Source organism: Bubalus kerabau, chromosome 4, assembly GCF_029407905.1.
Source record: "Bubalus kerabau isolate K-KA32 ecotype Philippines breed swamp buffalo chromosome 4, PCC_UOA_SB_1v2, whole genome shotgun sequence".
In the NCBI taxonomy this organism is placed as follows: Eukaryota; Metazoa; Chordata; class Mammalia; order Artiodactyla; family Bovidae; genus Bubalus; species Bubalus kerabau.
This window is the reverse complement of record NC_073627.1, coordinates 117,466,119-117,479,438: the sequence shown is the minus strand read 5'-3', so window position 1 is coordinate 117,479,438 and position 13,320 is coordinate 117,466,119. Positions and strand designations below refer to the sequence as shown.

The window sequence follows — 13,320 nt, the reverse complement described above, 5'->3', positions numbered from 1 at the left end:
AGTTGTTCTTCATTTTTATGGTGAAGATAATAAGTACTATTTTCTCACAATGTGGAGAATTACATCTGATTAGTTCAATGAGGCTCACATTTCTGGATGCCTCTTATATATTACATTTTCGCTACACAAAGCATGGGCCAGGACCAATAGCATCAGCATCACCGGAAGATGGTTAGAAATGCAGCCTCTTGAGACCCTCCTTTTGTTGTCGTTGTTCAGTCATTCAGTCGTGTCTGACTCTTTGTGACTCCATCGACTGCAGCATGCCTGGCTTCCCTGTCCTTCACCGTCTCCCGGAGCTTGATCAAATGTATGTCCATTGTGTGGGTGATGCCATCCAACTGTCTCATCCTGTCGTCCCCTTCTCCTCCTGCCTTCAATCTTTCCCAGCATCAGGGTCTTTTCTAATGAAAAGACCCTCCCTAGACTTCCCCAATCACAAACCTGAATTTTCAGAAGATCTTCAGGTGATTTGGTGTAAATAAAAGTTTGAGAGGGACTTCTCTGGAGATTCAGTGGTTAAAACTCCATGCTTCCACTACAGGGGGGGCGTGGGTTCCATCCCTGGTCAGTGGAACTAAGATCCTGCATGCTTTGCAGTGCAGCCTATAGCTCCCTGCCCCACCAAAAAAAAAAAAAAAAAAAAAAGTTTGAGGAGCAAGTGCTGTCACATGTTGTTTATTTCACTCTTAACAATAACCTTAGAAGGAAATGTCTTCAATCCCTGTTCACAGATGAGAAAACTGAAGCTCAGTGGAGATGGTAACTTGCCTATGAGGAGAAGAGGGTCAATGATCCTCTACGAAGAGGGAAGATATTGTTTGGTGCAAATTCTGATATTGTCTCTAATGCCTGTTGTCTCATAACTTTCCCCAACATGTGAACTTTGTCCTTGCATGCGAAGACCAAATCATTACACCTTCTCTCCCAAATCCTCTCTGGCCACTCACCTTGGTTCCTCACTCAGGTCACTGACCCTCAGTGGAGGTTGCCTCAAGTGTTTTGGTAGTTTGGGATTGCATCTTTTTTTTTTTTTTTCCCACTTACTGCATTGATGGTTTCGGGCATTTGACAAGTATGAAATGATAATGATGAGATGTTCTTTAGTAAATCTCTATGTACATGGCACTAATTAGCATTTCCTCGAATGTGAAACCAAGTTACCACCTGTTTTCCTGTGCTGTGAAAAATCTGGAAAACAGTTGTATATTTTTTCAAAAATGGTTGTCTGAGACTGCAAGGCTGTAGGCATGGTGTATTAGTTAGTGTCCCTACGACCTTCCTTCACTCTCCACTGCTCAGGGAGTGGTTGAACCCCTGATACATACATTTTACAGTAATTTTGATTCTTTTGTCTTAACTTTAACAAAGCTCAAAAAGGGAAATGATTTCGTTTACAGCTTTTATCTGAGAATCAGTGTTACATTTCTAAGTTGGGAACTTTCATGCTTTACTGGGGGGAAAGAAATGGCAGTGTGGAAGGCAAAAGAGTGATATATTCCAATAGGGCCATGCCAGAGAGACTATAAAAGGAATCCTGCAACTTTAATGACTCAGAAACCACCTTTGTTTTTCACATTATCAGCATCATAGAATTCTGGTACTAAATACTATGTGATTCTACTTCTTTGCTACATTTGGTTTCACCTTAAAGAAGTGATTCCTTACCATGTGGACTGAAAGAAGAATAGTTAACAAAAGGCAGCTCTTGCAGCCTGGTAAACACCGCGAGAGCCGTGTTGTGTAAGGGCGATTGAGTGACCAGGAAAGTTAATCCTGGGTGTCTGCTCATGTCATCTTCCCAAGAGGTTTCCTCCACCTACCCGCCTCAGAGCAAAGAGGCAATCTGAGATCAAACTGACATCAGCCCTCGTTCTGAGCTTGGCACATCTTCAGAGCGGCTACTGTTATTCTGCCAAAAGGAAGTGGAAATTGAGATAAATGTTTCAATACTCAGATGGAAAAAAAAGTCCATTTTTATACCACGTCCCTTTTGAAAAACCACATTCCTTAGAAGCAAAGTTTATTGTTTCCTTTTGTGATAGTTTGCTTTTCTTTTTTCTTAAGACGTGGTATTTAAGAGCGGTAATTGAGTTCAGATTTTAAAATGTGCTGTTTTCTACTCAGCATGTCATTAAAATAAAATATTAGCTTTCATAAAGTTTCTTTGGAGGTATTTCTGGTGTGCTGTGTTCCATGGTGTGTAGCATGTCAGTCGAAGAATGATAGTTGTATATGATCTAATAATGGGTAAACTTTGACCCTGGAATCTATTATAATTTTATAATATTATGAGAATCTATAATAGATCACTTATAGAGTGTTCAAAATGTGCCTAATATATATGATTCTGTTTGTAATTTTGTCACCTAAGTTTACTTCCACAAAATCATTGTCTCCAAGTTGTCATGTCTTTTCACTAAGAGCCCAGAAAACTGCCATAGCAATTTGCAGAGTAGAAGGAGCTATCGAAGGAGCCATGAATCCTGGGTGCTGGGTTTTGTTGGGCTTTTGTGTTTGAGGACATTGATTATGTTCAGAACAGTATTTGGGTTTGAAACAATGCACATCAGTGTTTTCAGAAGGGGTGCTCCAATAGCAAATTTATTTTATTGCATACTTACCTTTTGGGTTTTCTAGTAGAACAGTTGGTAGTGAATGTCATTCTCTCACCCCATATGCGTGAAAAAGGGTCTCACTGTATTTTGTTTTACTGTGGTACATAGAAAATTCACTTTTCTATCAGATTAGTGTGGAAATGAGTTTCACAGTAGGTCTTGGAGTTGGGTACAAAGATTGAAGTGCATTTGAATTTTAAATGTGCAGACCTAACATTGTTGCTTCCCCAAAGTGCTCTGTTCTTTGTTGGCTCCTTCAAGTTTACTGGGTTACTATGGGATACTGTTCGGTATCTGAGAGAATCCTAGTTGAGCTCCTTTTTCTTAGCTGTGATCTAATTGATATTCTGATATTTCCTCTAGATCAAGAGGAATGGTGTTTGGACCAGCCAATTTAGGGGAAGATGCAATTAGAAACTTCATTGCAAAACATCGTTGCAACTCCTGCTGCCGGAAGCTCAAACTCCCGGGTATGCCCCAAACAATTCTATTTTTCTCTAAGTAAATCTCTCATTGAGCAACAGCCATTGTAACCTGGGATGGAGTAGAAAATCTTAATCACTTTTTTATCTCATTCGCACTCGAGGCCTGACTTTCTGACTGCAAATTTTTCAAGTCTCTAAAGGGATTAAAAGGACAGAGATTTACTTCAGGTTCTGCCAAAATGTGATAAAACAACATCAGGCCCAATGCTTGTCACAGTCTCTCTAAGGAAAAAGTTCCACCTACTTAATTGGGGGTAAAATTGGATGAAGGCAGATTCCCCCCACCGTGCCCCCACCCCTTGGATCTTGTGTGATGCCCACAGTATTTCTATTCTGTTCTTATTTACTCATTGGTCATTTGGGAGGCTGGGGCATGGAGGGAAGCAACAGCTATCAATTAAAGTAGTGCTTTTTATGATAAAAACCTACTCCTGTAAACATATATTACAAAATATGTTTTTAAAATCTGATTTGATAGTGTGACATGCTTTCTCTAAGACTAATAGACTCAGCACAGAAAAATATTCCTAACATAAAAGGCAATAGCCAGAGGTCTGTGGGCCCCAAGTTGGCAGCCCCAGCTCTGTCGCATTCTTTCCTCTTATCTCAGAAGGGACGCTTTATGTCTGTCTCAGCTCACTCCCTGTTTCTCTAAGGTTGTACCACATTTGTCCTTAAAATGGAATTTCACATCTTTTAAGCTAAGTAGCCCTTCCAGCCTTGTCATAAGTGATTGAACCCCAAATTGGAAATCAGTATAAGATCAACATCCACTGTAACTTGGGATGGAGTAGGTGAAAATTTACAGCAAAGAAAGGCCATTTCTAATCTTGCTGGAGTTGAAGGTAGGAGTTGCTCCTGTGGACACGATGCCGCAGGAGACTGGGATGGGTAACAGCTTCCAGTTCCAGCAGGAGTAGCTTGTCGGCCGGGGAGGTTGTGGTGGGGATGTCAGACTCGAGTGGTACCGAGAGTGGGGTCTCGCTGTCATCTGGTGGCTGCCCAGGACTCCTTCTCACAAACCACACAGTGGAAGTGGGCAAAGAGAACAGTCCTCGGCACATTGGCTGAGCTGCCCGTTGACCTCCTCTCTGACTACAAGGAGCCCAGGAGGGAGCGGGGCCTGGACTGAGCCACATCCAGGCCTCCAGGTAAGGGTCCTCTGGGAGGCAGGAGCTGATCTCCCAGCCTATGATCGCAGGCCAGAATCCAGCTCATTAACTCAGCGTCCTCAGGTGCTGACCTCTTCCCAGCTCTGATTCATTGTTTCCTGGGCAGGACCACTTCTTGTTCTTGAGGACACAGGGACTATATCTGATCAGCCAGGATTAAGGGAAACTTGAGGCGTAACTCACTGCTTCTGTCCAGTCACCTGTTCTGTAGGATTAAGATTCCTCCATCCCCTTCCTTCTTGCCTTTCCCTACCATGGTGGCTTTTGAGACATTCAAGAATTCTTCCATTTCTAGACCTAATCCTTATTTCCTTTCAAAACCTTAGTTAACACATTTAAATGGAAATAAGAAATATCCTCATTTACTCGAACATTTGGTAATTTGAATTTAAAAAAGCTTAGCTCAGAAAACAGGAGTAGGGGTGATTTTTCTTTTTGTTTATGTTTTACTGTTTTGTTTTGTTTTGTTTTTTTAAAGAGAAGTCATCTCAGAAAGTGTATGAGAGCATGGGGTCCATAGGTTGAGCTCACATCCCAGGAGTACTTTGTACTAATTTTGTGACCTTGGCCTCATTCTCATCTGTTAGCTGAGAATGATAGCACCTACCTCATAAAGGTGGTGTAAGGATTGAAGCAACGTAAAAAGTGTTGGCTATTATCAAACTGTAGTATGTATTAGTTTTATGTCCAGATAGCCCCCATTTAATATTAAAAAATCATAAAGGAGTGTATGTTTAAGCTTAACAAATTTAATCAACATGGTATACCATGATAATCCAAACATTTAAAGCTCACTGTCCTCCTTAAGTTCTCCCCAAGGGTTGCGCTTGTTAATGATTTCTTTAGGTAATTTCCCTGTTGAACTAAAGAAGGAGGCTTCAGGAAGCAGAGGATTTGATCACTGGACAATGCTTTTAGAGGTTCAGCCAAACCTGAGGTACATTTTTGTTGCAGAAAACTGACCACTAATGTCTCAAGTCCACCATTCTGACGGCACAGTCTGACTCTGCTGTAACATGCCCTGTTCTATGGCGTCACTTAGGTCTGTCCAGGTCACGTCTCAAGGGTACTATGTATTGAGCCAAGCAATTGAGTCTTGCCACAGTGAGCACAGCCTTGGGGAGTTAGATACATGTGTGCCTGGTGGGGTATACCTTGGACAGGGTTGAGGGTCTGAGTTTCACATATCAGAGGGAGCAGAGTCTTCTCTGAGCACTTGGCCTAAAGTCCAATCTATCTGAACATCATGTTCTTAAGGTTTCCCCATCATTGTCTTAACTGTCTTCCTTGCAGACTTAAAAAGAAACGACTACTCTCCTGGAAGGATAAATTCTGCCTTTGGACTTGAAATCAAAATAGAACCAGCTGAGGAGATTCCAGCGGGGGAAGAGGGTAGTAATTCTCCAGAAGACCTCACACGATTGTAAAAAAACACACCAAAAAACAGAAGTAAGAAGATGACAGCCTTTGCCCTGCCTTCCATGAACTCTATGGTAACATAGACTGGCGATATAACATTGATGATGTCAGAGCCTCTGCCAGAATGGCCTTACCCCAAGGGCCTTCTGGGACGTGCCTTCTGAGTCTCAGGTCTCTCTTGCCCAAGGACTTCCCTGTTGTTTGATGAATGGGTTTTCCTAGATACTGACCCCTGCAGGGTGCTTTGCATGTGCAGGGTTCATCATGCTCAAGTTGCACAGGAAGACATTTGGATGAATCAGCTGGGAAAGCGGCTCCTTTATACCTCATTCCTTGGTGCAGAATGCTGGGCACTTAAAGAACCAGGCAGATTAATTTATTTTCTCACTCTGTGTGCAGACTCTAACCTCCACTGCTATTCATCACCTAACCCCCATATTGTATTGATGTATATAGTTGTACATAAAAAAGTCACTTGACTTCCTCCTCTCTCCTTTCCAGCAGCATAGGGGTTTATATGATGACAGAAAGAAAAACAATGGAGAGAAGGTGTATTTGCACAGACTGGAGGACACTCCTGTACAAACTAGTCAGCGAAAAGGTAGCATCCTGGTGACATCTGCTGGGTTTGAGTATCATCAGTGGATCAAATGATCACTGGGCATTTCAGGTTTCTCTAGAAGAGAGGAAAGGGAAATCTAAGACAAATGCCCTGGCATTTTCTTTTTTTAAGGGAACAAGGATATATAACACTAGCAATTATTAAGAAATGTTTTCCCTTCCCTTAAGCTCAGGGACACTATTGGTTAGAGAGTTGAGTAACCCAACCTCTTAAGAATTACTCCCTTTTTCAAAGCTGGGTATATAATATTACAAGCTGAATTACTCTATGTCAGGTCATATAAGTAAAGATGGGGTTTCTGAATGAAAACATGCTTTGAAAATTTTGATTCATTGCAGTGCAGAGTTCTGGTGGCTTCAAGAGTGCTGGAGTGTATAGTTTAAGTATGGCCTGAGCACATGTGATCAGTTTCAGAAGCCTGAAGAAAGGGTCCCTGGAAGCCACACTGTACAACATGTTTGGGGGATCAGTCATCCCTCTTTCACACTTATCAAGGGTCACCCTACCTCAGAACAAGCACAAACTGTTCACCCAAGGAGGACTTGAAGGGCTGGGTACCTTCCCCCCCTCTCCCCTCATCTCCTTTCCTCATTAAAAAGCATTCCGGTCTATCAGCAACAAGCCTCCTGGGGCTTGAAATTTTCACCTTATCTTTACCATTAGCCCTTGCATTAGCTGGCTTCCTTTCAAATCAGTGCTCCTGTATTCTTAGGTTATACTCTGGGGATACGTTGCCCAAAGGTAGGGGGATGGAAATCCAAGGATTTGGTTTGCCAAGGATAGTGTATGATTTTTGTGAGATGCATGATGACTGATTTACAGCCCTTTTACTTTGGTCTTGGGGGTGGTGGGAGGTGGGAAATCTGGGTGATTTCTTGATTGGCAATGAGGATAAATTGTTAATGCTTTTTCAGAGCTTAACTGCCTTATCCTGTTCTGCAAATCGGTAAGAGATCTGTTGGTACTCACTTCAGACACATGTTCAACTATGGAAACAGGCAATTTTCCTATCCAAGGCCACACTAGAAAGCATTAATTCATTGGTCAAATATTTGTTACCTGGAATGGAACTTGAAAAAATACATTTTGATTTTTCTTTTCTGTGTTGTGGTTTTGTGTCTCTCTTTTTAAGAAAATATCACCAGAATAACATTTTAAAAAGATGAAACACTGGACAAAGGTCACTGTGGGATAGCTGACAGGAAAATATCAATGTGATAATCATGACTTGATTCATGACCACAAATGAATGAATTCATTCATTTGGTTAATTTTATTCAACAGGTATTTATTAAGTGCCTTCTCTGTAATGTGTAAGAGATGAGGGTGTGGTGCATGTACCATTTCTTTGCCCTTAAAAAGCGGCATGTCTTATATTTCCTTTTTGGTTGTTGTTCCAGGTTTGGATTTCTGGTGAGTGCTGAAAAATTTGACTTTTGGGGGAATGTTGAACACAGAGATGTGTCCCATATTCTATCTGCCAGTGAGGAGTAGTTTTAGACTGGGATATGAGAATTAGGACAAATGAAAAGACATAACTGGGATGGTTTTAGGAACCACTGAGGAAAAATGGACTGCATCATCCTTATAGGAGCCCTAAGCCCATCTCACTGGAGAAGGCAGTGGCACCCCACTCCAGTACTCTTGCCTGGAAAATCCCATGGACGGAGGAGCCTGGAGGGCTGCAGTCCATCGGGTCGCTAAGAGTCAGACACGACTGAGCGACTTCACTTTCACTTTTCACTTTCCTGCATTGGAGAAGGAAATGGCAACCCACTCCAGTGTTCTTGCCTGGAGAATCCCAGGGACGGGGGAGCCTGGTGGGCTGCCGTCTATGGGGTTGCATAAAGTCGGACACGACTGAAGCAACTTAGCAGCAGCAGCAGCAAGCCCATCTCACAGATGGCATCTGAATCTGGGCACCAGAGAAACAGCTAGGTTCCTGGGAGTCCTTCCTGAAGGCATCCTGAGCATGGGCATTCCCTTCTTGCGGCTGTGTGTTCCTGGGGTAACTTCACCCCATGACATCTTAAAGCTTCTAGTAACAACTCTGGGGAAATGAGATCAGATATAGTTTTGGGTCTTTCTCACCAGGCTATTTTCTGTGGCTCTGCAAAACAAGTTCTGGGTGACTAAAACTTCCCTAACAACCATTTAATGAAAAGTTGAAAAAAAAATTTTGTTGTTGCTGTTGTTTGTTATTGTTTTAGATGAAGATGGGTCGCTCACACTCTAGAAGTCATGTCATAGATGCTCCCGTCATGGCTTGCAGCGTTTCTCCATCAGCCACGGGCATCTACCACAAAGCTTGGCATGTAATAAGCGTTGAACTTTATTTGTTGAAAGAAATAATAAAACCTTCCCATGATAATGGATTTCATTTACTAGTTAACAAATCAGATTTGCATTTTTAATCTAGAAGGGAATGATTACCAATTCCTTAAGACCCAACACAATTCTTTTGATCTCTCTCTGTTTTAATTTTCCAGGAAATAGCTTTTAACAACCTACACCTTGTCTATTGAATTCTCAACCAGTTCTTGCCCTTATCGTCATGGCAATAATACCAGAGTACCATCCTTCTTACTGGTGACTATTGAAATGAGATGATAACTTCCCAGAAACTGCCTAGAAATAATCATCACTTTATTACCCTTTGAAAAGAAGATTGATAGAAAAGTCATTTGAAAGATGGTTCATTACCATGCCCTAGTACGATTTCTTTACTCACATCTCTCCAAAGCATGAGAAAGGAAGGATTATTCTCTGAGGTCGGAATTTGAAGGCTGTGTGTTTGCCTCTTTGAAGTCTTGGTATTTAATTTTCTGTAGTCATTTCTTGGGCAATTTTCTAAGAAACTAGTTGAAGCTAATTTATCATAAGTTAAAGTCAAATGACAGAAAAGATTTTTTTCCCCCTTAACAGCATTTTATTCCACAGAGGTTAGCTTCTGAAGGAAAATGAGACTTAAATAGCATTTCAAATCTCCAGCCACATGGGTGGGTACACAGAATAGAAAGGGTTCTGGAAGCCACACTGATTTTTTTATTTAGCACAGTTATTATTTTGTGAGTTTTCTTCTTAGACCTTGATGTACAGATAAAGTATATTTTAGTGAAATGCCCTCCTGAAAATAATTAGTGAAGTTGCTTAATTTTTCAAAAGGAACTTTAAGTCCTCAAGGGATAACAACCCTTGATCTCTAGCATTGGCAGATTTGGTTTAATTTTATATATTTCTTTTAACCTTTCTTTTAGTCCCTAACTCTGAAATGAGGATGAGATACTTACCTTTTCAAACAAAGGTGAACAATAATGAGAGAGCATTTATAAAGTCCTTTGAGAATCTCATTTAAAAGCCTTCTTGTGAGTATGGGATCCAGTTCAATAAATAATAAGGGGCTTTCATTTTTGATATTATGTGATCATTATTTAATGTTTACAGAGGATGCTCAGTGGACTTGTTCTAGTATAAACACAAAAGTGGTTTCTGCTGTTTCTCTTTCCAAGGGGAAAAAGCTCATTGCTCCCTTTTTATTTTCAAGCTTAATTAAGTGGTTCAAAATCATGATGTTCACCATTTCATAGTGTCTCCTACTTATTTTCTTTTTTGATGGATTTGGGTTTTACACAGCCAAAGTCTCTGCCCAAAGAAAGCCTTCCAGGATAAGTAAAGCCCAAATCTGGAACCATCATTGATGATATTTTTAGGAATGAAAAAAGAGCAGTTTAGAATCTTGGTATTTGTAAGGCCTGATGTTTTATAAACAATTTAATTAATGCTGATTTAGATTTTGTCAGTATAGGGCTGTTTAGTAATAGGAAAATTCTGGCCTATGGCTTGTACATCTTTTAGTAACTAACTCCCTTCAGCATTCTCATCTTCCCCTAGTGGTTTTGTTCATTTGTTTGTTTCACTTTGAACCTTTAAAAATTCCATCTGCTACTAATAGTCAGAAAGTTCATGCAATTGTTATGGTAGAAAACCTTTGGCTAATGACTGTCCAAATGTGGACATAATAATAACTGCCTTTCATTGGAGGAATTTGGTGGGAATCATCATTGGTGTCATGTGATTGCACTTTGGCTTGTAATGAATCTCTTTCTCTGTTCCATATTGGTCACCAATAAGAGGTCACAGAACCTCAGGATGCTTTCGTAACCCAAAGAAATCCTTGGTATGTATTCTGGGTTGAATCGTGTCTCCCCAAAGTTCACGTGTGGAAATCCTAACCCCAAGTACCTTGGAATATAATTGTATTTGGAAATAAGGTATTTACAGAGGTAATAAAGTTTAAGTGGGATCATTAGGGTGGACTCTGACTCAATATTACTGTTGTCCTTATAAGAAGAGGAGATTAAGACATAGATACACTGAAAGTGAAAACCATGTGAAGACAGAGAGAATGCATCATCTGCCAAACCAACCAAGATGAGAGTTCTCGGAGGAAATCAGTCACACTGACGTCTTGGACTCGCAGCTTCCAGAACGGGAGGGAAGAAATTTCTCCTGTTTAAGTCACCCAGTTGTTCTGCTTTGTCATGGCAGCCCTAGGAAACTGTTACATTGTTGCCATGCTTTGGAATTGCCTGTGTGACCCTGGAATTTTGTAGAAAGGGACTTGGGGAGAAGAGATGAGGGCAACAGCAATGGAGAGGAGGAGATGACCACTGACCATCTTCTGCGGCAGAGGATAGAGAGTATCACACATGGCAGGACTGGTGAGTCATTTTATTGAGAGAGTAGAGACTGATGTGTTCTGGAGATCATCCGAGTGTTACAGATGAAAACAAACATTGGCTGGGCTTCATGAGATGAGATGTTTGTCTACTGCTAAAAGGGTCTGGAGACATCTTGCTGCTGCTGCTGCAGAGTCACTTCACTTGTGTCCGACTCTGTGCGACCCCATAGATGGCAGCCCACCAGGCTCCCCCGTCCCTGGGATTCTCCAGGCAAGAACACTGGAGTGGGTTGCCATTTGAGAAGGAGACATCTTAGGGGACTGGAAAAGAAGTGTGGACGACAATGTAGACTTTAGTTTTCTACAACTGGTCAGTACATGTCCTATTTAAGAAATACTTACTGAGCCTTACCATGTGTTATGTCCTGACCCTAACGTTAGACTTGTTAAATAAGATCCATATATGTCTTTGAGGGTCTCCAAGACAATTAAGGGGTTTACAGTATACTGATTTGTCATTGCCAACAATAATAATGGTTATAATGATAACTTTTTAATATTATTATAAGGCAGTGGGTGTTGAACACTCATTGTGTTCTAGGCATTGTGCTAAATGCCCATTACAAAGATTTGAAAAAGCTGCTTATAAGTTAGGCAGCTTAGTTAAGTCAGCTACCCAAGAGGGAGCCAGAATTTAAAGCTCCATCCAATCAATGGCATAGATGCTAGGCAGTACTAACCAGCACAGTCAGAATTACTAGCACCTGAATCCCTACGATGGTTTGAAACACAGATTTGAAAGTCAGGACTTAACTTAGGCCACTGGATGAGAAGCTCCAAACTGTCACCTGTGGAATGTTACCTTGTGTCCTCTTCATATATGTTGTTGTCAAGGAAATCTTCCACACACAGTTAATGGCCATTTATAATCTGTGAGTCCATGTGAAAGCCATTCCCTCGTGACATCATCACAAGGTAAGTGCAGGCTGATGAGTGGGTTCTTTTTTGAATCTGGCATTGTGTCTGCCAATGAATTTTTCTGTTTCCACTGCATTTCTGTCCTCTTTTTATGTCTTCCTAGAAAATCAGATATTTGTTTGGTCACAACAAATAACTATTTGTTATTAATAATAATACAACAGCTAACTATTTGATAGCATCTTGTGACCTTCCAGTTTATCAATTTATAGTGAAAAATAGAATCTATGCAAACTACAAAAACTTTATCAGCCTGACCATCACAGTGTGTCCCTTGAGGCCCTGGAAGCTGGATTATAATCAAAGGTTTACATGAAGTGCATGGAATCAGAACAAAGAGAGTTAGATAAATCACACATTTAATGGTGTCAGGCTAAGACATCCTGTTTCATCCCATCTTCTCCAGAGAAATGGGTCTGCTAAGTGGGAGTGGAATACCCAAAGTCTGCAATATTTCAGACTGACTCCAAAGTACTGAAAGTGACTCTTAGATCGGCCTTAGAAAGTATGGATGATAATGAGAATTTTTTTCTCAACCATTCTCTCTCCCCTCTTCCTCTTTCCTCCCCCTTTTTCTCCCCTCTTCTCTCCCTCCCTCTACCTTCTTTCTTCATTTTTCTTTCTCTGACTCTGTATTTCTGTTACATGTTTTTATACTAAGCTGGCTGCAAATGTGGATCAAGAAACGTCTTTAATTTTATAAGTGCAGTACCAGTTTTTCCAGAAATACAGAATTAGAAAAAATGAGAACTAAAAGAGTACATAAAAGTAATGCAATTGGAAGAGGCTGTGTTTCACTCAAAGTTAATATAACTGTATTGTCATAGGAGGGACGAGAACTCAGGTCTTCCAAGTCACTATCATTTGTCTTGATAATGACTGAATTTGGGTTAAGGGAAATAATGCTTGTCTTGTATTAAAATTTTCTCTGTTTTCTTGAAAAATATTCAGATGTTTCTGTGACTAAGTTTTTTAACTTGGAAATCTTTATATGACTGTCATTCATGTGTTCGTGCTCAGTCATGTCTGACTCTTTACAACCCCGTGGACAGTGGTCCGCCAGGCTCTTCTGTCCATAGGATTTTTCAGGAAGGAATACTGAGTTGCTATTTCCTCTTAGGGGATCTTCCCAACCCAGGGATCAAAATGGCATCTTCTGCACTGGCAGGCAGATTCTTTACCACTGAGCCACCTGGGAAGCCCCCAAGACTCATTAAGAATAATCAAATAAAATTTACTTGTGTATGCTTTTCAAAGAGGATAATACATTAGATTTCTGATTTCAGAATTCTAGTCACAAAATATTATTGCAAATTAATGATTGATGACTTTAATATTTCACTTT

The 13,320-nt window shown here is 40.7% G+C and overlaps 1 protein-coding gene and 1 long non-coding RNA gene across 3 annotated transcripts in view; both read left to right on the top strand.

Annotated features, from left to right (window-relative positions):
- Positions 1-7,519, top strand: part of TRPM6 (transient receptor potential cation channel subfamily M member 6) — a 164,667-nt gene extending 157,148 nt beyond the window's left edge. Inside the window, 2 exon segments of the mRNA XM_055578315.1 lie at positions 2,982-3,088; positions 5,569-7,519. Coding sequence (XP_055434290.1) covers positions 2,982-3,088; positions 5,569-5,702 — 241 coding nt within the window. The 3' untranslated portion in view covers positions 5,703-7,519.
- A 4,104-nt stretch (positions 7,520-11,623) lies between these two features.
- Positions 11,624-13,320, top strand: part of LOC129650142 (uncharacterized) — a 43,444-nt gene continuing 41,747 nt past the window's right edge. For both annotated transcript variants that reach the window (XR_008713615.1, XR_008713614.1), the window contains exon 1: positions 11,624-11,972. This is a non-coding gene — a long non-coding RNA (uncharacterized LOC129650142). The remainder of the gene's footprint in view (positions 11,973-13,320) is intronic.